The following is a 26,008-nucleotide window of genomic DNA, read 5'->3' as shown; positions in this document are numbered from 1 at the left end:
TTTCTTAACTGAATTATGTGTTTTGGGGTGTTGAGTTTGATAACTTCTTTATAGATTTTGGATACTAACCCTTTATCAGATATGTCATTTGCAATTATCTTCTCCAGTTCTGTAGGCTGCCTTTTAGTTTTGTTGATTGTTTCCTTCCCTGTGCAAAAGCTTTTTATCTTGATGAAGTCCCAGTAGTTCATGTTTGCTTTTGTTTTCCTTGCCTCCTGGGACAGTGTGTCTCGTAAGAAGTTGCTACAGCCAAGGTCAGAGAAGTTGCTGCCTGTATTCTTCTCTAGGATTTTGATTGTTTCGTGTCACACATTTGAATTTATTTTTGTGTATGCTGTAGGAAAGTGGTCCAGGTTTATTCTGTATGTTCTGTGTGGTGATGCCCAGCACCATTTGTTGATTCTTTCCTACTTTTTCAAAGATAGTTGACCATAGATGGAACTGTTTAAACTGGGACCAAAACTTGGGTCATTTGGTACTTAGTTCAGTAGATCATAAGTTTTAGGTTTTTTTTTTAAATGTTTGTTTATTTGTTTGTTCGTTTTGAGAGAGAGAGCACACACATGAGCGGGGGATGGGCAAAGAGAGGGGAGAGAGAGAATCCCAAGCAGGCTCCATGCCCAGTGTGGAGCCTGGTGCAGGGCTTGATCCTACAACTGTGACACCACAACCCCAGCTGAAATCAAGAGTTCAGTGGACTGAGCCACCCAGGCACCCCATTATAACTCTTGGTTTTAAATAAAATGAATGTTTGCCTCTGAAAATAATGACATGTTTTTCTTCATACATTGATGGTAAATTCATAGTTCTAAAGATGATAGAGTTGCTTTCTAAAAAAACCATAAAGTCCAGGTTGAAAGTTTTGTTGTTGTTTTTGTTGTTTTTTAAAGACTTACTCTGGGGTGCCTGGCTGGCTCAGTCAGTAGAGCATGAGACTCTTGATCTCAGGGTTGTAAGTTTGACCCCATGTTGGGTGTAGAGATGACTTAAAAATAAAATCTTTAAAAAAATAGATTTTTCAGAGTGGTTTTGAAATCACAGCAAAATTGAGCTGTAAGTGCAGAGAGTTCCCATATATTCCATGTGCACAGTTACGCACAGCCTCTCCCTACTTGCAACCCTGCTCTGCAGGGCGTTGTTATAGTTGATGAACCTATCTGGCCACATCATTTTCACCTGAAGTCCGTACTTTACATTAGGGTTCATTCTAGGTATTGTACATTCTTGAACAGTTATTTTTTTAACTGAACATTTTAGTTCTCAAGATTTATGAAGAGCTGTTAAATTCATAATGGCCACCCTTTGTCCTCATTGTTTTCCAGAAGTTTCATGTTCTATTTGGTTACTTTGTGCCCTCTAAAACAGATGTATCCTCTAGATAAAAATAGGTAATCAAAGTAACAAATGAAGTTCTGCACATTTTGTTCTCACATTGCTCTTTTCAGTACCTGCCCACTTACCTATTCCTTCAGTTTGATTTGCTATCCTGAATTTCAAAAACAAATTGCTTTGTTACCAAACTCATGCAGCAGTTTGGAGCCACAGACAATTCTAGTTATATATGAATACAAGTATTTGATTTGTAAGGTCACAGCATTTAATGTGATTAAGTCATAGTGAGACAGTTCAAGAAATTGCACAATTTCTGTGTTTTAACTGGTGCCTAACCACCCAGCCCCTTAATGTTAAGAACATTGTTTTTAACACTGCTGCATAATAAGCAAAAAGGCTTTATCTTTGTAAAATTATTTTTTTTGTTTTAAAAGCCTTTCTGTTCATAGTAAAAAGAAGCACTGTTGCTTATTGATTATGAGCACAGACCATCAAGTGTTTTCGCAAGGAGCCTGGCATATAAGATGTCTTTAATAAATATTGCTGTTTTTAAAAAAGTTTTATTTGTTTTGAGAGTGCTCACATGAGCAGGGGAAGGGCAGAGAGAGAGGGAGAGAGAAAATCCCAAGCAGGCTCCCTGCTGTCAGCTCAGAGCCCCCCAATGAGGGGCTTATGACCTGAGCTGAGATCAAGACCTGGATGCTTGAGAAACTGAGCCACCCAGGTGCCCTTTGCTGTTTTTTAAAATAAATATTACTGTTATAGTTGAAATAAATAATTGAGATATTTGGAGTGTACTTAAGCGAACTAAGGATAGTGTTTATAATCAAAAGCTTATGTTAAGCCTATTACATAGACAATGATAGCTCTTGTAATTGTATCATAAGTTGTCTGTGATTAATAGTCTTAGGATGTGAATATACTACTTTACTATTTAATTTTCCTCTGAAAAGTAAACCGTAAGACAGACTGTATGTACTTGAGGGAAGCAATTTCACAGTAGACATAACATAAAAATGTTAATGTACTTTTAAGATACATGCGAGTATATTTGAAGACTATAAAACATGGTGAATGTGTTACAATTTTTTTTTAAGTAGGCCGCATGCCTAAAGTGGGGCTTGAACTCATGACCTTGAGATTAAGAGTCACATGCTCTACTGACTGAACTGGTCAAGCGCCCCCCAATTTTTTTTAATTAAAGTGATAAGTTGTCACTGTACTGTTTGTGAATTTTTACTTGAAAACAGTTCAGCTCTTGGAATTGGAGTGGCAGTATTGTGAGTGAATTTTTCTCATTTTGTTTACCTTTATTATTATGATAATGTTTGTGTGTAGTTTTTTTGATTTTTTTCATTTATAAAGGTAATGAATTGTTATTTTTAAAAAATTTTTCCAGGGTATGAAATGATGAAAGTGGACATCTGCCTTTACATTTTGATGCATATAGATATTTTATTGATTTATTTATTATGTTTTATTCATTTTTTTGGTAGAGAGAGACAGAGCATGAGCAGGGGAAGGGTAGAGAGAGGCAGATGTAGAATCTGAAGCAGGCTCCAGAGTCTGAGCTGTCAGCACGGAGCCTGACACAGGGCTCGAACTCACGAACCCCAAGATGATGACTTTGGCGAGCCACCCAGGCCCCCTAATGCATCTAGATTTTTTAAAAATCTATAGTTGTTCATTAAATTGGCATCTTATATTTTGGCAACCTGCTTTTGCTTCACATTTAGGAAATCTCAGACATCTTTCCATATCAGAAACTATAGATCTCTCTTTTTATGGCTACATAGTATTTCATTTTGAAGGTATATTTTAATATATAATTAATGAATCTCAATTTGATGGCTCTTTGGGTGTTTTCAGTTTTCCCTATTTTAGTAATTTAGTTTTGAACATCCTTGTATATATTTGCATTCTTTGGAAATAAACAGTTTTTACAGTTTTAAACTTAAGATATTTTACTGGTAAGTGATACTAAAATTATGACATAGGACCAAAGAAATGGGAAGGTGATAGATATCTCCTGTTTTAAAAATGATGAACTTAGCTTTGCACATATATTTGCTTCTGGTTATTAGGATTGTCAGTGTCATTATTTGGGCCACAGTTCCTCTATTGCAGCTTCCATTGGTTGTCATATTTCCACATAAACTACATGAACTGAGTGAAATTCTCAGCAGAGGCAGTTGATTGAAATACTCAAAGACATAACAGTTGATGTAAAGAATGTCACTATATGCCTCTCTCTTGAGTTGGATTTGATATTCACATCTAGCCCTGACTCTGTAAACATGCCTGACATTAGGAGTTCTAGCATTAATTCCTGCATGGAAGAAAATTATGTTAATGGATTTTTTCATCCCACGTAATTAATTAGGCAGTATCCGGTTGAATGGGACTAGTTCTCAGTTTGTACTGTTTATAGTAGTTTTATGTTGTTTGATCTGCCAGAGAAATCTGGAAATAATATAACTCATACTTGTTTTGAGGGTGGGAAATGTTGGTTATTTTCAAGGGTTTTTGTTAAATAAAATGCAACAAATACATTCTTTCACTTCTTTTGGAATATTAAGTCTTAAGTTTAAGGCCTTAAAATCAATGTTGATAATAGTCATTTTTGACCAGAATTCTTTTTGTTTAAACAGTGGAAGAGTTTTTATAAATGATTGTTGACTTGGATTAAATTTGGAAAACCAAATATGAGGATCAAGGAGTTGAGACTAATTTAAAGACCAAATTTTATATATGTAGGACAGTTAATTTTAATAAAACAGTATCTCTTTGCTAGATAGTGTCATTAATAAAGAAACCTGCTTTATTTTGTCTGGATATGTTTTTTTTTTTTTAAGTATCTAAAAATGTGTTTTTCTGTCATAGTAAGTTCAGTATAGACAGCAGAATTTGATTTTTGTAGAGTTCCTTATTGTGTAAAAATAAACATAAAGTTCATTGTCTTAGCCATTTTTAAGTGTTTGTCAGTGGCATTAATATATTCACAGTGTTGTACAAGTGTTACCACTGTCCATTTCCAGAACTATTTTTTTTAAAGTTTATTAGAGAGAGAGGGCACACATGTGTGTGGGGGGGAAAGGGGCAGAGAGACTCCCAAGCAGGTCCCATGCTGTCAGAACAGAGCCTGACTCAGGGTTCAAACCTATGAACCATGAGGTCATGCATGACCTGAGCCGAAATTTGACCCAGATGATCAACTGACTGAGCCACCCAGTTGCCCCCTCCAGAACTTTTTCAGCATCCCAGATAAGAAACTTTGTACCCGTTAAAGAGTAATTCTCAGTCATTTGTTCCCCTCCAGCCCCTGGAAACCTTTTTACTTTCTATCTCTATCCATAATTTGTTTATTCTAGATACCTCATATAAGTTGAATCATACAGTATTTGGCCTTTTATATCTGGATTATTTCACTTAGCATGTTTCCACGGTTCATCCATATTGTAGCATGTTTAAGAATTTCATTCTTATGCAAGGTGGCATCTTGCATTGATGCATCTTGATTTGCATTTTCTTTGCATTTGCATCGTGATTTGCATTAATGGATTGTCAGTGTCATTGGTTGGGACAGTGACTAGGGAGTTGAACATCTCTTCATGTGCTATTGGACATTTGAATATCTTCTTTAGAGAAATGTTTATATAAGTCCTTTGTACATTTTTTAATTGGGTTGTTAGAGTTTTTTGTGTTGTATGATTTCTTTAGGCATTCTGGATATTAATTCCTTGTCAGATCTGTGAGTTGCAAATACTTTCTCCCATTCTGTGGATTGTCTTTTCATTCTTGATAGTGTTCTTTGATACACAGATTTTTTTTTTTAAGTTTATTTATTTTGAGAGAGAAAGCAAGAGCACAAGCAAAGGAGGGGCAGAGAGAGAGGGAGACACAGAATCTGAAGCAGGCTCCAGGCTCTGAGCTGTCAGTACAGAGGCTGGTGCAGGGCTCCAACTCACAAACTGTGAGATCGTGACCTGAACCAAAGTCAGATGCTTAACCGACTGGCCACCCAGGCACCCCAATAAACAGATATTTTAATGTTGGTGAAGTCCTGCTGTTTTTTTTTCTTTTGTTGTCTGTCCATAATTTAATATTTGACGTTAACAATTGGCAAGTAAAATTGCCATCAGTATGGCATAGTATTTCCTGAGATAAAAGATATAGTAGAATAAGTGATGAATTTAAAGTTCGATCTTTGGGACACCTGGGTGACTCAGTTGGTTAAGCATCTGACTCTTGATATCCACTCAGGTCATGATCTCTCTCTCCTGGGATGGAGCCCCACATCAGGCTCCCCACTGGGCATGGAGCCTACTTGGTAGTCTCTATTCCTTCCCCCCTCTCTCTGCCCCTCCCCGACTCTCACTCTCTGCCCCTCCCCCGCTCCGTCTCTCCTCTCTCAAAAATAAATACACCACTTAAAAAAAAAATAAAGTTAGATCTTTAATTATTTTGCAACCAAGTTTCTTAATTTGCCAGTAAGCATAGTGTTACCGTCTCATGGGGTTATTGGGCTTTAGGAGAAAACATAAAATTATCTTACAGTAAGAAAGAGGTATCATTATTATTTTTATTAAATCTCTAGTTTAAAAAAAAAGGTGGGGGGGCGCCTGGGTGGCTCAGTTGGTTAAGCGTCCGACTTCAGCTCAGGTCATGATCTCACGGTCTGTGAGTTCTGTGAGTTCGAGCCCCACGTCAGGCTCTGTGCTGACAGCTCAGAGCCTGGAGCCTGCTTCAAATTCTGTATCTCTCTCTCTCTCTGACCCTCCCTCCGTTCATGCTCTGTCTCACCCTGTCTCAAAAAAATAAATAAACGTTAAAAAAGTTAAAAAAAAAAAAAAAGGTGGGGTGACACCTGGGTGGCTCAGTCACTTAAGTGTCTGACTTCAGCTCCTGTCATGATCTCGCGTTTGTGAGTTCGAGTCCCGCATTAGGCTCTGTGCTGACAGCTCAGAGCCTAGAGAGCCTGCTTCAGATTCTCTGTCTCCCTCTCTCTCTGACCCTCCCCCTTTCGCACTGTGTCTCCCTCTCTCTCTCTCCCTCTCTTTCAGAAATAAATAAGCATTAAAAAAATTTTTTTTTAATTTTAAATCTCTGGTACAAAAAATTTTTTTTCTATGTAATAGTGATATGATTCATCTCCTGAACTTCTGAGACTTAATAGAGTATTATTTTTTTTTTGTAATGAAAAATCTGGTTAGATTATACATGCTTAGTTGGACATAGTATGCATTTATAATAAAAATTGCTTGGTGAGTAAGTGAACATTTGCATTTTTGATTTTTTTTTTTTTTTAATTGAGTTAATTTTTGTTCTTTCCTCAAGGCCTATATGAACCCAATAGCAATGGCCAGATCCAGGGGTCCAATCCAGTCTTCAGGGCCAACAATCCAAGATTATCTGAATCGACCAAGGCCTACCTGGTATATGTGTAACAATTTAACCATTTATAAGATTTTCATAGATTTTTTAAAGGTTACTGTTACAGTTTTAATTGATTGCAAAGCAGTTGTCAGATACATAATTTTTTGAAGTGATATTCATTGGTGCTTTCTTTTCAATGTATGAAATACACGCATCATGCATGAGCATAGAACAAATATTTGAGAAGCCACCACCCTGTGTAGGTAAAGAGCTAGCAGTTAACCTTTCATATCAATCTCTTCTCTATCCCCTAAAAGAGACCTTAAGCTTGCAGTTTTAAGCTATTTAAAATGGTAGGTTTGACTAATCTCGCCCTTCATTGAAGTGTAAGTAGGTGTTAGGAAGGATAATGTTAAGCCATGTTTCTATTCTTACCTGATGGCTTTTCAATAAGTTGAATTTCCCATTTAAAAATTTTTGTTTTAAATTGTTTTTTGGGTTTTTATTTGCCCTCATTGAGTAACTCTTATTATTTGTAAATAAAGCATCACAGCACTGGCCTTACTTTTTTTTTAGTACGTCTTATTATTAAATATCAGACTCCTGAGATAACTTATGACAAGTTTCAGAGTTGTTAGCTTCATAATGCTTGTAAGTGCCCCTAAAAGCTGGATAACTATGGTTGAAAGTTGTGCTTATATGTAACAAGGACTCTTCCTTTGAGTTAAATAGAACGTAAGCCATGTCTACCTCTTAGAGTTTTCATGAATGCTGTTGTTGACTGTTGCAGCATACCAGAAAATTATCCCAAAACAAAATACATTTTACCTTCAAAATTGGTGAGAAGAAATGAACTTTAAGGGGAAGTGCTCGAGAAAGTATATTATGTGTGTATCAGAGTCCCCCAAGATAGCCCTTCAGTTGTGTAATTTGCTAGAAGGACTCCCAGATAGTTGTACTCTTGGGTAAGACTTATTACACTGAAAGAGTACCAGCCACAATCAGCAAAGAGAAAAGTTGCATGGGGTGAAGTCCAGGGGAGATTGGGCTCAGGCTTCCAAGGCTTCTTCCTATATAGTCACATGGAATGTGCTTAACCCCCACAGCAATGAGTTGTGTTAACATACATGAGATGTTGCCAACCAGGGGAGTTCATTAGAGACTCAGTGTGCCCAGGGTTTTTACTGGGGACTAGTCAGCCTCTCCCTATCAGATCCCAAAATCCCAGACTCCCTGAAGTACAGGTTCAGCCTAAGCAGTAGTATTTGTACAGATAGGCACAGTGAGCCACTCTTAACGGAATGGTAAGGAGCCTTCAAAATCCAAGTTCCCAGATGCCAGCCAGGGCCAAACTTGTAAGCAGGCCATTCTGAGAATTAGCAATCAGGCATGTTGTACCAACTCTTCTGTGCAGTATGAGAGGTGCATTGTAAAATAGATGTTTAATAATAAAATTTAGTAGTTTAAATAGACCTTAGCTCTCCCTAACACTGAAACTATCAGCTTTGGGACCCTAGGCAGATTTCTTACCTGCCTCAAGCTTTGCTTCGTATCTGTAAAATTGGTGTAATAATACTGTGTTTTCTCACAGGATTGTTGTAAGGATTAAAGGAAAATGTATTGAAAACAGTGCTCAAATGTTTGGTGTATTAGCTCTTGTAATCCATGTTTGGGAAAGGAATAATCAGTGTTATTTGAAAGACTGTGTTAATGATAATTGACTTATAAGGCTATGAACAAAGAACTTTAAAATGTGTCAACACTGGAATGGAAGTTTATTAGGATACTAATATTTTTTTATTTACGAAATTTTGGTTTTGTTTGTAAGTATTCATCTCTAATTTGAATTGCTTGAAAACTTATGTGTCTATTTTATTAAGGGAAGAAGTGAAAGAACAACTAGAGAAGAAAAAGAAAGGCTCCAAGGCATTGGCTGAATTTGAAGAAAAAATGAATGAGGTTTGTAAATAGTACCTGTTTGAAAAAATAGACACATATGTTTTCTTAAAAGAAATATGACATTGGGGCGCCTGGGTGGCTCAGTCAGTTGAGCGTCCGACTTCGGCTCAGGTCATGATCTCATGGTCTGTGAGTTCGAGCCCCACATCGGGCTCTGTGCTGACAGCTCAGAGCCTGGAGCCTGCTTCGGATTCTGTGTCTCCCTCTCTCTCTGCCCCTCCCCCCGCTCATGCTCTGTCTCTCTCTGTCAAAAATAAAATAAAACATTAAAAACAGAAAAATATGAAATAATTTTTTAACAAATCAGGGGTCGGGCATGGTTTTTAGGTTTAAGGGCGCTCTGTACATTGAATACAGGTTTGTATATAAATGCACGATTTCTTTAAAATAAAAAGAGCAAAAAGTTAAAAAGTGGAAAATCATCTTACAGTAATTTAGGTCATCTGGGTTCTTCCCTTTATCTTCCCCTGCCCCCATGGCCCCATATTGCTCTGAGTTTTCCATGATGTTTGCCTGTTTTGGTCATAAACATGTATGTAGTATTTCAGGTACAATATAGATTAATTCAGTTTTTACTGTCTGGAGAGAGAATCTAACTCTTTTTTTTTTTTTGTAAAAAAGAAAAAAGTTGTCAGCCTCAGTGATAATACCTACTCCTCTTCTCAATATGCACTGGAGAGCTCCCACTCTTTAATATCCCCCTTAATAAAGAGCTTTTAGAGGATTCTTTGGTGACAGGGTTCTGGCACCTGGAATACCTTTTCCCTGTTCTTAGAGGCTGAGATGGTGAGAGGTAATAGAGGATAGAGGGAAGGAAGTAGTAGCTGTCTATATCAGGTGTGTTAGAAGGGGATAGATAGCCTTTGATGTTGTTCATAACCTTTTTGCAGAACTGGAAGAAAGAACTAGAAAAACACAGGGAGAAATTATTAAGTGGAAGTGAGAGCTCATCCAAAAAAAAGCAGGTAAGAGTTTAATGTTGTTTTTAATATCACAGTTGGGTGTACTAGTATCAGTATAATATTAAAAACTCATATCAGCTTATTTAGATTTGTACTTTTATTTGTTTGTTTTTAGAGAAAGAAAAAAGAAAAGAAGAAATCTGGTAGGGTGAGCAAAAGTTTTCCATTTTTCTAAATGTTACGATTAAGAGCTTACAAGAAAAGTAAGATAATTTATACAACCTGTATGCTGACTGTAGATGAGTCAAGGAGCCTGGAGGTCCTTTGGTAGATATGGGTGGTTTTGTTCTATTAGCAATATAAAGAAAGGCACCACCCGCCTTATAACCTAGTAGTAACTCCTCTGTTGCTATCAGGGAGGGAAAGGGGAAAATTGACTACCATTGCCATATCTGTTACTTTGTTGAGCCTTTTTCGTGTGTGTGTGTGTGTGTGTGTGTGTGTGTGTGTGTGTGTGTGTGTGTGTAAGGGCGTGTGACATTTCACTTTTTAATGTTTAGGTCTTCAGAATAATACAGCATCTGTTTCTCAGCCACTAGATTGATTTTGTTAAGTATTTGAAAGACTTAGTAATAAAAAAATTCCTGCATCTCACAAGCTTTAATTGTTTTGTGCTTGGTCAAGTATTCATCTTCTTCTTCATCAAGCTCTGATTCTTCCAGCAGTTCTTCGGATTCTGAAGATGAGGTAAGGTTTGCCTGTGATGGCTCATGAAATAATAATCTCTAATTTATTTAATGACAAGAGGAAATCCATTATGTAATATTTTAGAAATGTTGACTTGCAGGTTTTGGTTAATTATCCATAACCGAGAGCACTGACAGGAATGAACAGCTAGATACTTAAATATTAACATATTTTTTTATATTCCTAAATTTATCTTATTCACTTAAAAATATCAGAGAAGAAATACAGTTTAAAAATCTAAAATGCTATCTGACTAGAAGCTAGAGGGTACGTGTGACTCAAATTACTTGACTTTTTTTTATAAAACAGGAAGGTTAGTATAGGTTATACTTTACACAATTATTAAGGGGGTGCTTGGTTGGCTCATTCGGTAGAGTATGTGACTCTTGATCTCAGGCTCAGGAGCTCAAGCCCCACAATGGGCATAAAGTTTACTTTAAAAATACTGTTAAGTAAAACATGTATTTACAACTTGGTTCTTTCATGGATAAAGTTTTTATATTAATAAAATGCATCAATTATATTTTTGAAACAAAGCAAATGTTTGTAAAAATGTTTTATATAGGATAAAAAACAAGGAAAAAGAAAAAAGAAAAAGAAGAATCGTTCACATAAATCTTCTGAAAGCTCCATGTCAGAAACTGAATCGGACAGTAAGGTAAAATTACTTAAATTAGCAGCATTTTGGATAGCAAACCACATTTAATTAGCTTCTTTTAAGTCATCCTATCTTAAATTGCTCTCAGTTTGGAAATGAGATACTATTTTTTTTGTACTTTGATGGTCTGTGCCATTTAATTGATATACTTAATATCTTACATATGGTTTTTAATTGTTCTCTAAGTACTTCCACATATGTCTCCATCTCTCAACATTTCCATGATAGCTTTATGATAAATGTGACAGATACTATTTTTTCCATTTTCATAAAGAAGTCAGAGTTTAGAGAAAAAAACATACTGTACTATCTGGTCCAGTATCCTATTCCTAAATCTGCTCTGTACTGTCCAGAATTGTGAAACATTATTGGCATTGGCTCTCAGACATTTGTGATAATAAGGAATACATGCAAGTTGTAATAAAAGTGTAGATTCCTGGGCCTCATCACCAGAGAGTATGATTCAGTAAATCTGATTAGGCTCAGAAGTCTACATTTTTAATAGATGTTCTCTATGATTCTGATATAGGGGTGTCCTCGGACCACAATTTGACAAACACTAACCTAGGGTCTCAGAAAAACAAAGCAACTGTCTGGTTTTGTGGCAGATCTCTACTAGTCCTAGTGTCATTTCTTTTGACAAAATTCCTGGCATCCAGAAAGTATTCAGTAAACACTGGTTTTCTTTTTGTCTTTTAAGGCTGAAGACTTAGTCTCATGATAATGATAGCTAATATTTGTCCAAGTGCCTCCTCTGTGTTAGGCATAGTTCTAAGCACTTGACATTTTAACTCAATCCTCATCCACTTTTTGGATAAGGAAGGCTCAGGGAGGTTAATGGCTAGAACTGAAACAATCAAAAGAAAGAAATTCTAGCCTCTCCTCCTTACGAGGAGAGTAGGAAAATGAGATTGGTGGACGTCCACACTCAGTGTGAATTAGAACTCCCATGCATATGACCACCACGGGCAAAAATAGGCAGATGGCATTAAGTCTTATTTTTTAAATAAACTAGGTGGTTATTATAGATAATCTGTCATTTGAGGTATACCTAGATTTGATATGTAGCTAGATAAATGAAGAATGCCCATTTCCTTACAGGCACATATATACACAACATAACGTTCCTCCTACATTTTCAGAATAAAATTCTGGCGTTGAAGTAAACTTTTTCCAGTTTATATAATAAATTGAGTGAATCATAGAGCAAATCACTGTTTTGGTATTTTTGTCCTTATACTATTATGCTGTATCTTTTAAATTTAAAATTGATATATATATATATATATGTTTGTGTGTTTAGGATAGTTTAAAAAAGAAAAAGAAGTCAAAGGATGCAACTGAGAAAGACAAGGTAATTATTTTACATTGCCTTTAGTCTGTCATACAATACTTCATTTACTTCAAAAAATTGACAATATGTTCTCCCTTTTAACTTAAAGAGATTTATTTATTTTGTTTTTATAGCATTTCTCGCTGATTTAAGGAAATCATTTATTGAATTCATTATTGAAGGTTAAAAGATCACAAAAGTATTCCTGCAGAGTTTGAGTTTGTACAGATTATTATCTCAGATTAAAAATTCAAAATGATGGAGATTAAATATTTCCTTTGTTTCTTCAAGTCATTTTATTTTATTTATTTTTTAAATGTTTATATTTTGAGAAAGGCAGAGTGTGAGCGGGGGAGGGGCAGAGAGAGAGAGGAAGACAGGATTGGAAGCTAGCTTTGCACTAACAGCGTGGAGCCTGCTTGGGATTCTCTGGCGCGCACGTGTGTGCTGCGTGTCTCTCTCTCTCTCTCTCTCTCTCTCTCTCTCTCTCTCTCTCTCCCTCCCTCCCTCTCCCTCTCCCTCCCTCCCTCCCTCCATCACTCTCTCCCACTCTTCCTCCCTCCCCCGCCTCTCCCCTGCTCACATTCTGTCTCTTTTTCTCTCAAAATAAATACATAAACTTTTTTTAAAAAGTTAAAAAAAAAGACTTTTTAATTACAGAACCTGGAGTTCTGTTTCAAATTGAATACATCGTAGATAAGTTTTGAAAAACCTTTTTACTACTATGGATATTTTATTTTTATTTATACTTAACTATAAATAATGCAAGTTTATTCCTGTGTTTCTGATGTACAATTAAAAATCTTTTTCTGGTTCTTAGTAATAAAAACCTAAAGGAAGCAGTTACTAATGAAAGAAAACTACAGATCAGTGTCATTATATTTTATTCAGTCTTTTTAAACATATTTTTTAAATTGGGGTGTAATTCACATAATATGCTATTAAACATTGTAAAATTACAATTTGGAGGAATATTGTGTATATACAGTGTTGTGCAATGACCACCTCTGTAGTTTAAAAACGTTTTCATTACCCCCTCAAAAACAACCCATACTCATTAACTAATTACCATTCTCCCTTTCCCCCTTCCCCTAGTAACTTCTGTTCTGCTTTCCATCTCTAGATTTATATATTCTGGATATATCTTTGTTCTATTCTGTTTTGTGTTTTGTTTTGTTTTGTTTTGTTGAATCAAAAGTGGAACTTCATGGGCACCTGGCTGGCTCAGTTAGTAGAGCATGTGACTCTTGATCTTGGGGTTGTAGGCTTGAGCTCCATGTTGGGTGTAGAGATTACTTAAAAATAAAATCTTTTTTAAAAAAAGTAGGAACTTTAATAAGTGTATCACTTGTATTTACATTAAAATAAATGGAATTTATTAGAATTAAAACAGTCCTTGCTATTTACGAATTGAATGTATAAGACAAATTATCCTTTGTATTTGTTTTCTGTTTGTTTACAAATTCAATAGTATTACACTTTGGAAAGCCAGTTACTTTTTGTTAACTCTGATACAAATATAAGGTAGCATTAACATAGCATATTCTACAGATTTAAGGACAGGTAAAACTTAGCATTAAACCCTCAAACACTGCTTCTTCTCCTACATTTTTTGGAGTAAAACACTGATATTCTTTTGTAGACTGTTTAGCTTAGGCCTGATTTTTTAGTGAGAACCACTCAGCAAGTACGTGATTTCAGTTCCACATGGAAGAGCTTCAACAGAAGCTTTCAGGCAGCACCAAGGGCTGGGTGTGCTAAACCCCTGCCAGCTGTGCTGGTCACTGGGGCTACAGCTGGTAGCTTGTAGTGAAGTCAAGTGAAGCTTAACTTTACCGGGGCAGGTTGAAGAACAATTCTCTTATAACTTCCAGGGCTAGATCTTGACAGGGACACTCTGGATCACAGAGGATGACATAGACTCAGGACAGGTCCAGGTCCCTTCCCCTCTGAGTATATCATTTAAAAGCAGTCATACAATGTATTGCTTTTTGTGTCTGGCTTCTTTCACTTAGTGTAAGGTTTTCAAGGTTCATCCCAAGTGGTAGCATGTATCAATACTTCATTCCTTTTTATGGATGATTAATATTCCACTGTGTGTGTATGCCACAATTTGTTTATCCATTTGTCTGTTGATATTTAAGTTGTTTCTACCTTATGCTGTTGTAAACATGTATGTACAAGTTTCTGTGTGGACATATATTTTTACTGATCTTGGATATATACTTAGTAATGGTTTTAATATCAATTTGCAAATAAAAAAACCCATTTAGACACTAAAAAAAAGCCATCATGATCAAAATGGGTTAATTTTAAGAATTCAAAGATAAGAACTTTATTAATACAATTTGCCATATTGTAGTAACTGCCCAAATGAAAGAAACCGTAATTGCCAAAGGGATATGATGTAATTCGACATTAATTCCTGATTTTCTAAATCATTATAGAATAAGTAGTACCTTTCATATTTAAAAAGATATATGTGTTAGGGGCGCCTGGGTGGCTCAGTCAGTTAAGTGACTGGCTCAGGTCATGATCTCATGGTTCATAGGTTCAAGCCCTATGTCGGGCTCTGTGCTGACAGCTCAGAGCCTGGAGTCTGATTGGGATTCTGTGTCTCCCTCTCTCTGCCCCTCCCCGACTTACCATCTGTTTCTCCCTGTCTCAAAAATGAATAAACATTAAAAAAATTTTTTTTAAATACACGTGTGAAACTAAAAACTGGTAGTATACAAACATGAAATACTAAAACAACTGCATTGTGATTTTGTACTTCAGTATAAGGTACAGAGTAATAATGTGTTTTTACAGAGTAAAAGACAAATAATACAATAAACAAATACCCATATACATATCAGCTGGAGTTGGCAAATGATTTATATTTTGTCATAGTTGCTTCAGGTCTGGTTTTATTAAAGAAAAAGTACAGGGTACCTTGGTGGCTCAGTCAGTTGAGCATCTGACTTCGGCTCAGGTCATGATCTCACGGTTTGTGAGTTCGAGCCCCGCGTCAAGCTCTGTGCTGACAGCTCAGAGCCTGGAGCCTGCTTCAGATTCTGTGTCTCCCTCTCTCTCTGCCCCTCCCCCACTCACACTCTTGTCTGTCTCTCACAAATAAATAAACATTAAAAAAAAGAAAAAGTACAAGACACCCTCTCCTTCCTTAGAGGCAGCTGTTTCTGAAATTAATGTGAATTTTTCCCATCCACATTTATACACTTTTATTGCATAAGTATATGTTCTTAAATAGCATTAGATATTTTGCATTTTCAAAATGGTATCATGTTTCCTTCTGGCACCTACTTTTTTCATTCAGCATTGCTGTGGACATTTATCCTTGTTGATGCCCTCAAGTCCTTTTGCTTATAGTATTCTGTTATATTAATGTGCCATAATTTATTTCTCCATTCCTTTTTTAAATTATTTTTATGTTTTAGAGAGCATGAGCAGGGGAGAGGGACAGAAGGAGAAAGAAACTCAAGCCAGGCTCCATGCTCAGTGCAGAGCCTGATTCAGGGCTTGATCTCATGACCCCCTGGGATCATGGCCTGAGCCGAAATCAAGAGTCGGACACTCAACCAGCTGAGCGATTCAGGCGCTCTTGTTTCTCTATTCTTCTGTTTTTGGGACATCTAGCTGTTTTCATTTTTCAGTAATGCAAACAGTGCTGCAGTGACTATTTCTTATCCATTTTTCCTTTTCCACAAGTTATCATTACTTTTCTAAGACACACCTGGGGAAAAAGGAAATAAATAAGATATACCTGGGACTATAATTTCTAGGTTCAAAGATGTTCATACATTTAACTTGTCTAAATTTTGCCCACCCAAATGCTCATTAATTTGTATCCTGCTAGTAATGTATTGACCGTACCCTTGTTCCACATACGTGATGGTCAACACTATGAAATTTCTTTTTGCCAATTTAATATGTGAAGATGGTTTAGCCTCTTCATTTGCTTATTAGCCATTCAGATACCATTTTCTGTGAATTGCCTATTCATAGTCTTTGCCTACTTTTCTGTTGGTTTTTTGTTTTTATGACTCATAGGAGTTTCATATTTTAGATATTACTCATTTTTCATATACATGATGAACATTTTGGGGTCCGTGGCTTCTCTTAATATTGTTTAGAGTGACTGTTATAATCATAAAAAGGGTGTAATTTTTTCCCTTAGGCAATATTCTTTGTTTTTAGAGTTTTCATTTTAATTCCAGTATAGTTAGCATAGTGTTATAAAAAAGGGTGTGATTTCAAGTCATATATCAGTCATTGTTTTCAGCTCGTTTTTAAATTGTTACAAAAATGGAATATGATACCTAATAATAGAAGGAATATCCTGTTTCTAATAGTAACAAGACTATATAGGAAATTTTTAAAAAATTGATCAGAACTTACTTGAAGAAAATATGCAAATCTATTCAGAGAAGCACATGAAGATGAAGATTCAATAAATTTTCCTGGGTATGAGCTACCCTATTAGACATTAATGCTTTGGTTAAAAAATAGTGTGGTATGGTACAGGAATAGAAAACAACAACAACAACAACAACAAAAAACAGTGGATAAAATGGAACTAACAGTTGGGGGAGGAGGGAACAGTCTGGAGCCCAAGTAAAACTTTGTAAGTATTTGTGGAACTTAATATATGATACAAGTGGCTTTTCTTGGGACAAAATGATTGTCCGTTTGGAAAATATAAAGCTGGGCACTCCTTAAGGCCAGATAAATCCCAAATATGTCTGTTTTAAGTCTGAAAGTATAACTGGAGAAAGACCATGGAGAATATGGTATTGGGGTGGAGAAGGCCCATGACTCAAAACTCAAAACTTTTGACCAGATAATTCTAATTCTGAATGACAAAGATCACAAAAAAGTAAACCATGAACAAAGTTTAAATATAATGAACAAACTTAGTAAAAACTAGGAATACATAATTTAAAACTTCGTAATTAAAAAATGATACTTTATATTTGCTGTGGAAGCAAAGGCAGAAACAAATACCTTATATACACAGAAAAAGTGGTAAAATTCATGTTTAGGCATTTCTTAAAATACGACTGTATTCCAATTATCTGAGATTAATATGATTGATAAAAGAGCCCGATAAGGAGGCTTCTTGGTAAAGTGTGATTCATAAATGAGTGAAATAAATGATTGAGGGGTGGTGGTGGGAGAATGAGCAAATCATTTGGGTGAAGGCTACTTTGGTCTTTCATTTAAACATTGTTATTAGGTAAAGATTTTGTACTCACGCACCCTTTACTGTATTTCAACTTTGTTTTTGTTATTTTTTAAGTTTATTTATTTATTTTGAAATAGAGAGCGAGGAAGTGCGAGGGAGGGAGAGAGAGAGAATCCCAGGCGGGCTCCGTGCTGTCAGCGCAGGGCTCAATGCGGGGCTCGATCCCACGAACCATGAGATCATGACCTGAGCCGAAACCAAGGGTCGGATGCTTAACTGACTGAGCCACCCAGGTGCCCCTCAAGTTTGTTTTTATTACTTATTTATTTATTAAAGTTTATTTATTTTGTTTGTTTATTTGGAGAGAGAGAGAGAGAGCACAAGCAGGGGAAAGTCAGAGTGAGAGGTAGAAAGAGAGAATCCTAAGGTGCCCCCAGGTGCCCCTCAACTTTTTTTTTTTTTTATTTTATTTTTAATATTTATTTATTTATTTATTTTGAGACAGGGAGAGACCGCATGAACAGAGGAGGATCAGAGAGAGAGGGAGACACAGAATCTGAAACAGGCTCCAGGCTCTGAGCTGTCAGCACAGAGCCTGACGCGGGTTTGAACTCACAAACCGTGAGATCATGACCTGAGCCACCCAGGTGCCCCTCAACTTTGTTTTTAATAGCAAAGAACCCATATGTATGCCTGCCCTCCAAAAAGAGATGAGTTAAGTAAATTCTGGCATATGCTGTCAATGAATGTCAAAGGCAGCCATAAATGACAATGTAGTTGCATGAAAAGGTACTATTGGGTGAGAAGAGCAGGTTCTAAACAAGAATTTATGTAAAATAGTAAATGTACACACAGAGAGCTGTTTCCAAAAATCTTCATGATGTTTAATGCCTGGTACTGGGCTTCAGGTGAATTTTCTTACAGTGAGCATTTATCATTTCTACCAAAATAATAAGCTGTTTGCAGAAACAAAATTAAATCACCTGTAATATAACACAGATCATCACTGTTAGCTTATTTTCTATGTGATTTATTTTTGTCCAATCTTCAAAATTGGGTCCATGCTATATAGTTTCGTGGTTTTTTTCTATATGATTCAGTAGTGCTCATTTTTTCCATTGTAGTTTTTTTATTGTTACGAACTAGTCAGACATACAGGAAGAGTATATGGAAAATAATAAAATGACAACCTGCATATCCACTATGAAGCTTTAATAAATCTTAACATTTTGCTGTACATCAGATGTTTTTGAAATTTTTTATTCCTCAGAGTGTATATTTTTAAGTGTCTAATAACTCCTTCAGTCTTTCTTCTTCCCCAGAGTTACACATTTTCTCATCATTAAGAATACTTAGAGATGAAGATTTTTTTAATATGAATTTAACACTGGGAACATACTAAAGTAATTTATACTGTGTAGAGATCTTTTTCAATTATCATGATTACCCTTTGGTGTGTGTGTGTGTGTGTGTGTGTGTGTGTGTGTGTGTGTGTAGCACTAGGCTTTTCTGATCCAACACTGGGTAGAAACAAAACAATCCAAATACAAGGGACTTAAATCTTATGCCACCTGTATGGTTTCTTACGAGTTTTTATAATTCTGTCATTTATAATTAAAATAAGAGGGGTGCCTGCCTGGCTCAGTCAGAAGAGCATGTGTCTTTTGATCTCAGGGCCATGAGTTTGAGCTCCACGTTGGGTGTAGAGATTACTTAAATTAACAAATATTTTTTAAAAAAGAGGCGCTTGGGTGGTTCAGTCGATTGAGTGTCTGACTTCGGCTCAGGTCATGATATCATGGTTGTGAGTTCAAGCCCCATGTCAGAGGCTGTTCTGTCAGTGCAGAGCCTGCTTCAGATCCTCTGTCTCCCTTTCTCTCGTCCTTCCCCCACTCATGCTCTCTCTCAAAAATAAATTAACTTTTAAAAAAAAGGAAAAAAATGAGGATATTACATCTAAAAGGACATGTAGTTATGTCTTTTAGGGTTATGTAATAAAAGCATTATTTTATTGGGGTTAAAGACTGAATACTGGTGAATGTCATCAATTTTAGACATTTCTAAAATGAAAATAGGTAATTTTTGTGATAATTGGAGGAATTGTTAAATAGAACTTAGAAGCGAATTTGTGTGGCATAGCATTACATCTTTTTGAGTCAACATACATGTATTTATTTTTCATAGGACATTAAAGGACTCAGCAAAAAAAGAAAGATGTATCCTGAAGATAAACCTTTATCATCTGAGTCCTTATCAGAATCAGATTACATTGAAGAAGTAAGTATATGATCAAATCCATTTTCTTCACTTGAAAATGTTATTTGATTTTGGGGTGCCTGGGTGGTCTAGTTGGTTAAGTGTCCAACTCTTGATTTCAGCTCAGGTCACAATCCCAGGGTCATGAGATTGAGCCCCACATCCGACTCCGCACTGACAGGGAACCTGCTTAAGATTCTCTCCCTCTGCCATTCTCCCCCCATCATGTGCATGCTTGCTCTCTCTCTCTCTCTCTCTCTCTCAAATATAAAAATAATTGTTCAGTTACTTGATTTTAATAAAAGAAATTAGTTAAAAGAAATACGTCATGAATATTTGATTTACTCACTTCTCTAGTAAGTGTGCTATGAAAAAGAAATGGAAGTTCTGTTTCAGAACGAGTTTTTCATTTCCTAGAAGATAATTAATTATATAGCTAATATTATAATTAACCGTATTTACAAATATCTATTCTGAGCTATTTTTTAATGTTTATTTATTTTTGAGAGAGCACAAGATGGGGAGGGCAGAGGGAGGGGAAGAGAGGATCTGAAGCAGGCTTCGCACCGACAGCAGCGAGCCCAGTGTGGGGCTTGAACTCATGAACCATGAGATCATGACTTGAGCTGAAGTTGGACACTCAACTGACTCAGCCGCCCAGGCGCCCCTATTTTATTTTATTCTTCTAATATTTACTTTTTACTATACTGCTATTTTGATTACGTGAAAGATGCTGTTTGATGTGTAGTGTATTGAAACCTAGCATTCCCTTGTTTTTATTTGGAACTACTACTATTTAAGAAGTAGAACAGTGATGAGATAGAGCAGAAATGTTGCTGTGATCTTTTTTCCTATCTATAAGGTTGAGAGGAGAATTAGGTAGTCTCTATACTATGGTCCTTTTCAGCTCTGATATTCCTATCTTGGATTTTGTTAGATAATTTTAGGTCTGTAAGTTACCATCTTTAAAGTGTTTTTCTCTTGGATTTTGTTTCCTCATTTGTAAAATAGGGCCTATTGCTCCCCTTTTGTAATAGTATTTTGTAATACCCCCCTGAAATGAAATTGAAATGAATTGAATTGAAATTGGCAGCATATATGTATGTATTACAGATCTGATCTACACATTTTATATTAATATCCCCTAACATATTTTTTTAATATATAAGAAAATATTAATGTATAATTTTACTAAATTTTATTTCAGTGCATAAATGCTGAGTGTGATAATACCAGAATACATAAAATCTTAAGACATAACAAAATCCAAGCTGTAGCAGGTACATTACATAAGCCCTTCAAAAACTCTAAAGTAACATTGTCATCAGTGCATTTTCCAAAACTCAGTAAAGCTCTGGATGAATGAAACAAAATACAGTCTTCCCTTTGTTTATATGATATCTGCATTTCTGGGATGTGCAAACAGGGATTTAAGGTATAAGAAGGCATTTAAAATGCCATTTGATTGTCAAAATGGTTTTTACATATAAATTTTAAAAAAATGTCTTGAGTGCAAGTTACATATTTGTCTTCTCAACAAAAATTCAAACTTTTTAGGTACGAGCAAAAAAGAAGAAAAGCAGTGAGGAACGAGAAAAAGTAATAGCAAGTATCATTTAAATTTTTTACATGACAATAGTGTGGTTCTTTTTGTTAAGATAAAATGAATCCTTATAAAGCATGACTTCATTTACTGGGCCTAAATATTTATTGGGAAAAATGTGGTATTCAGCTTTACTTAATGGGTTAAAGCAAGTTAAATTGGCTTAGGAGAAAGGAAGAGTATCCTAGTAGTAAACGTGTCCTGTTTCCATTTCAGTGTTTTATTCAGCATTTCATTTTATTTTATTCCATATTCAGTGCTGTTAGAAATGAAAACTCAAACTTTTTTTGATTTTCTTAAGCTGTAATATGAAATATGAGATTTAAGTATGGTGATTCCCTCATCTTCAATAGAAGTTACTTTCAGATCAGCCAAACCTTATATAACAACAGAAAAACCCTCTAAGCACAGGACGCAATAAATAATGTGACAACATAAATAATTCACTAATAAAGATGATTCTTTTGATTGTTTCTAAAGCCAGCTCTGCTATTATGCAAATTGAGAAGTATAAAAGGAGAAAGAAGGAAGAGGAGAATAAAGAAAATGGAAGTGATATTTAAATGAGAAGCAGACCAACCTGGGGAAAGTAGATAACAGATTATCAAAGAGTAATTGCAGACCATATCATTAATTTAGGAGCACTCAGTATAAGCATGGGTGATTGCCTTTGAAAATATTTTCTTAGGGAGAGGTAGAAGAAAAATGAGAACAGCATCTTTTGTAGGTTTGAGGGTTAACTTCCCTTTCCCGGAATTTCCCTCACTCTTAAATGAGGGTCTTTTTCTGGTAGAAAGAATCACCTGGGAATATATGACTCAGAAGTAACATTTACTGTACTTCATGACCAAGGCGACATTTAAGAGACTTTTTTTTCTGAATGGGAATATAATTTGAGTGAAAACTGCTTTTGTCTTTGGTTCAGATTAGCTAAGACATAATAGTTAATTTAGGATAGTTCTAATTTGTACTTGCATACCACACTGTTTTCGTGCATTCAGCTAGCATATGTTTATTAAGCATCTCTATGCAGGCACTATTGGTGTTAGTAGTGTTGCTATAATGGAATACAAGATGGATAAGAGGATGATATGTAAGAAAGTGACTTTGGGGAAGGAAAGCCTTTTTGAGGAAGTAAAATTAAGCTGAAATAGGATTTACAAGAAAGAACCAACCATGTGAAGGTCAAAAGAAGAATATCCTAAACAGAGAGAAGAGCTGAGGACCTGTGGTAGGAATGAGCTTGATTTGTTTGAAGAATGGAAAGAGTAAGCATGGCTTACACCTAGTAGATGAAGAGGAATTGCATACAGTGAGGTTGGGAAGTAAGCAGAGGCCATGTCACGTAGCCAGGTGTTTCAGTTTTAATCAGAATGCTTTGGGAAGCTATTTTGAGTGTTTTTAACAAAGAAGTGACCTAAATCAACTTTACATTTTTAAAATACTGTGGCAGAGATGGAGTAGAGAGAGGTGAGGAATGGTGTTCGTATCGCAGTGGTAGTAGTGAGGATGGACTGGTGTGATGGATTTGAGTTATGTTTTTGGACTTAGATGGTAGGGCTTACTTGCTGCTTTGGATGTAGAGAGTGGAGTTAAGACAGAGTAGAGCCAACCGCAGCTTAGTTTCTTTGCCTTAATAGAGGTGCCATTTACTAAGATAGCTAAGAGAATTTGGAGAGAAAAATTAACATTTTTATGGTAATTTTAGATACACTTGTTAGGTATCCAGGAAGAACTCACAGTCTTGAGTTCAGAGCAAGGACTAGATAGGAAGATTTGGTATGTAAGTACTATTTAAAGCATGGGAGACTGAGAGAGCATGTGGAAAAGGAAGGAGGTCCTGAAAGGTCAAGCAGAGGAATAAGAACAAGCACGGGAGGTGAAAGGTCTTTGCAGTAGAAGAAAGCAGCAGATTGAGGTGTTGTGGAAGCCACGAAGAAAAGTATTTTAAAAAGACAGTAGTCAACTGTGCTTTTATGAAAAAGCAACCTAGACCCAAAACGTTAAAGGGCCAAATACAGGGAATTTTGTAAAATTCCCTGTGCACTTGATCTTTTCATGAAGAGAATGATGAAAATTAGCTTAAAGCTGCTAAGTGGTAGAGACCTTTGAGAGGGGCAGGGGGATTGTGGAAAGTTCTTATTGATTCAGAAATGATAGGAAGCTTTGCTTTTGCTGTCTTTACACGTCTCCTTTCTTGCTTTTTTTTTTCCTTTCTTGCTTTTTATTTTCTTTTGCAACAACTAGTCTCTCATTTGATACCACTTTTCTAAGTATCTGTTTCTAAGAGTTCTGCCTTCTCTTCTACATCAGAAATAGTCACAAGAGTCAGAGTTCAACAAAATTGTAGCTCTCTTTATCTAGTCATGAGTTGACTACTTTTTCTAGGCTTTAGTGGCATTTTTGTCTAAAAAGTAAGCATCTGAATGCATGGCTGGTTCTGCAGGTACAGTGTATGACTCTTGATCTTGGGGTTGTGAGTTGAAGCCCCATGCTGGGCATAGAGCTTACATAAAAGCTTTTTTAAAAAATTAAAGTTACTAAGCTAAGTAGACTTTTCAACTGTACATCAATATTTTGTACCAGTTAGTTGTTGTTAATTTAATAATTAAAATAGTTACCAGTGAAGACAGGACCTAATAATTATGTTCCTGTTTACCCAAAAAGTACCAGATTTAATATATATTTTTTCCAAAAACTGTCATTTATAAAAACAGTTGTGTTTTGCTGTGATATGAGGACTTCTTTGCAATAACTACAGTTACTTCGCCTTTACAAATTATATAGTATGAGATACAGCAGTTGATATGATTATTCATAGAATTTATTTTCTATAGAAAGTTTTATTTAGAAACTACATTAATGTGCTGATGACTTAAGAATTTTTCCATATCTTTTTGAAAACAAGCACTCTTAGTCCTCATGATATTAATTATTTAGACTTTTCCAAAAATGTTCCGAATAGTTTACTTGGTTGTGTAGATTGTTTGAAATAATTATATAGTAGCTTAGAAGTACCATGGTAAAGTTGTTTTAGACTTGCATATTTTCCTGTAGAAATGTCTAACAGGGAACTCTCTTTACAGGAAAAAACAAAAAAGAAAAAGAAGCATAAGAAACACAGTAAGAAGAAGAAAAAGAAGGCTGCTAGTTCAAGTCCCGACTCGCCATAATATTGAGAAAAATCAGGATTCCTTTATAAAGAAAGTGCAATGTCTAAGGAAATCTCAACTGTGAAAATTATGACATAATTACTAAAATGCATGAATTTTCTTGTTTTTAGAATTATTACTGGACTATTCAGTAGCCACTTGGATGCCTCTGTGTGAAAGGGCCATAATTGTTGCCTGCTGCTTGAACATCAGTCTTTTCTCTTCCAGTGCTTAACAACTCTGGGAGATAATACATTGCAGTTGTGCTAGTGGTTAAGATATTTGGGGATAAAGTTAATATTTTTGACTTGAAGTATCTAATGATAAATCAACAGAAATCGAATCTGGATATATCATTAAGATGTAATTAGAAATGACCAGATGACTCGAGTTAACATTTTGGAAATAGGGATTACATTGATATTTCAAAATCCTTATTCTGTAGATAAGTGTATTTTAATTTTTTCCCCTTATATACTTTTATTTACCCGGGGAAGGAGCTTTTAGGGTTGGGGGGGGGTGGTTTGCTATCTCTTTAGCTAGCAGAATAGCGTGCCTTTTATCCTCACACATCCTATTTTTGTGGACACAGTAGCCATGCTTCATGGGGAGGTCAGAGCTGGTACAGCAGTCTTGCCCTTAGACATCCTTGGACTCTTGTCATTTGCTGCTTTAAGTGAACCAGAGTAACAGCCTTTTGCAGCACGACAAAGCCCTAAAAGCTCTGGGATTTACCTCCACTTCAATAATACTGAATGTTTTTTAGCATTAGAATGTGTTATAACATTTGAATTAATTTTGACTACACTTTGGCTTTGGAGAGGAATCATTTCCAATAGACACTGGTACTTTTTGAACTTGATAGCTAAAGATTATAAAATGCATGTTTTATACTGTTAGTTTTAACCAGTCAGGAAAATTTTATGTAACCAGTGATAGTTATTTTATTTTTGTATGAATTTTGTTTAGGCTGCAGTGTTTAGCTTTTATTAACTCCTTATTCTTGCTATCTTAAATTCCATACTGTGTTTAATGGCATACTTGCCAAGATACTTAGCATGTAAAAAGAAAAAAGCAGACTTCTAATTTTTTTTTTTTTTTTTCCAAACAGCTTCATATTGAAGCTGAGTCTTACCATAAACAAGTTGAGTGGCAGGCCTGGTATGCTGTGTCTTGTTACATAAAGCTATTGCCAGAATCTTAGTAAATATAACATTTTAGAAATTTGTCTTTGTATAATCATAACAAATTATGACAAGTTAAGTGAGAATTACATTATTGCTCTTCCTGTCATATTTTACTAAGATTTTGTGCCTCATATCTACTGCTGAATTGTTTACTAGTAATGTTAAAAGGAATTGATAAATCATTTTCACTTTACATTTTTATATAATCAGGTAACATGAAATATAATTTGATGTACAATTTTGCCTGTTTCAGAGGGTGTGCTAATTATAGTGGTATATGCACAAAACATTTTGGCATGACAAGAGGCTGAATAAATA

The 26,008-nt window shown here is 35.6% G+C and overlaps 1 protein-coding gene across 4 annotated transcripts in view; it reads left to right on the top strand.

Moving 5' to 3' along the window:
• Positions 1–25,932, top strand: part of FAM133B (family with sequence similarity 133 member B) — a 29,392-nt gene extending 3,460 nt beyond the window's left edge. For 2 of the 4 annotated variants that reach the window (XM_019443311.2, XM_019443313.2), the window contains exons 2-11: positions 6,670–6,767; positions 8,589–8,667; positions 9,558–9,632; positions 9,745–9,777; positions 10,254–10,316; positions 10,882–10,974; positions 12,278–12,328; positions 19,677–19,769; positions 21,306–21,353; positions 24,438–25,932. In XM_019443311.2, coding sequence (XP_019298856.1) covers positions 6,670–6,767; positions 8,589–8,667; positions 9,558–9,632; positions 9,745–9,777; positions 10,254–10,316; positions 10,882–10,974; positions 12,278–12,328; positions 19,677–19,769; positions 21,306–21,353; positions 24,438–24,524 — 720 coding nt within the window. In that variant the 3' untranslated portion in view covers positions 24,525–25,932. Of the gene's footprint in view, positions 1–6,669; positions 6,768–8,588; positions 8,668–9,557; positions 9,633–9,744; positions 9,778–10,253; positions 10,317–10,881; positions 10,975–12,277; positions 12,329–17,629; positions 17,779–19,676; positions 19,770–21,305; positions 21,354–24,437 lie in introns of those variants that run through there. The other 2 variants (XM_019443312.2, XM_053897140.1) reach the window with 2 other exon arrangements.
• The last annotated feature ends 76 nt before the right edge of the window (positions 25,933–26,008 follow it).

The sequence above is a fragment of the Panthera pardus genome, unplaced genomic scaffold (genome assembly GCF_024362965.1).
Source record: "Panthera pardus isolate Hobbes unplaced genomic scaffold, ASM2436296v1 HiC_scaffold_8, whole genome shotgun sequence".
NCBI lineage: Eukaryota > Metazoa > Chordata > Mammalia > Carnivora > Felidae > Panthera > Panthera pardus.
This window is presented reverse-complemented; position numbering and strand designations above follow the sequence as displayed.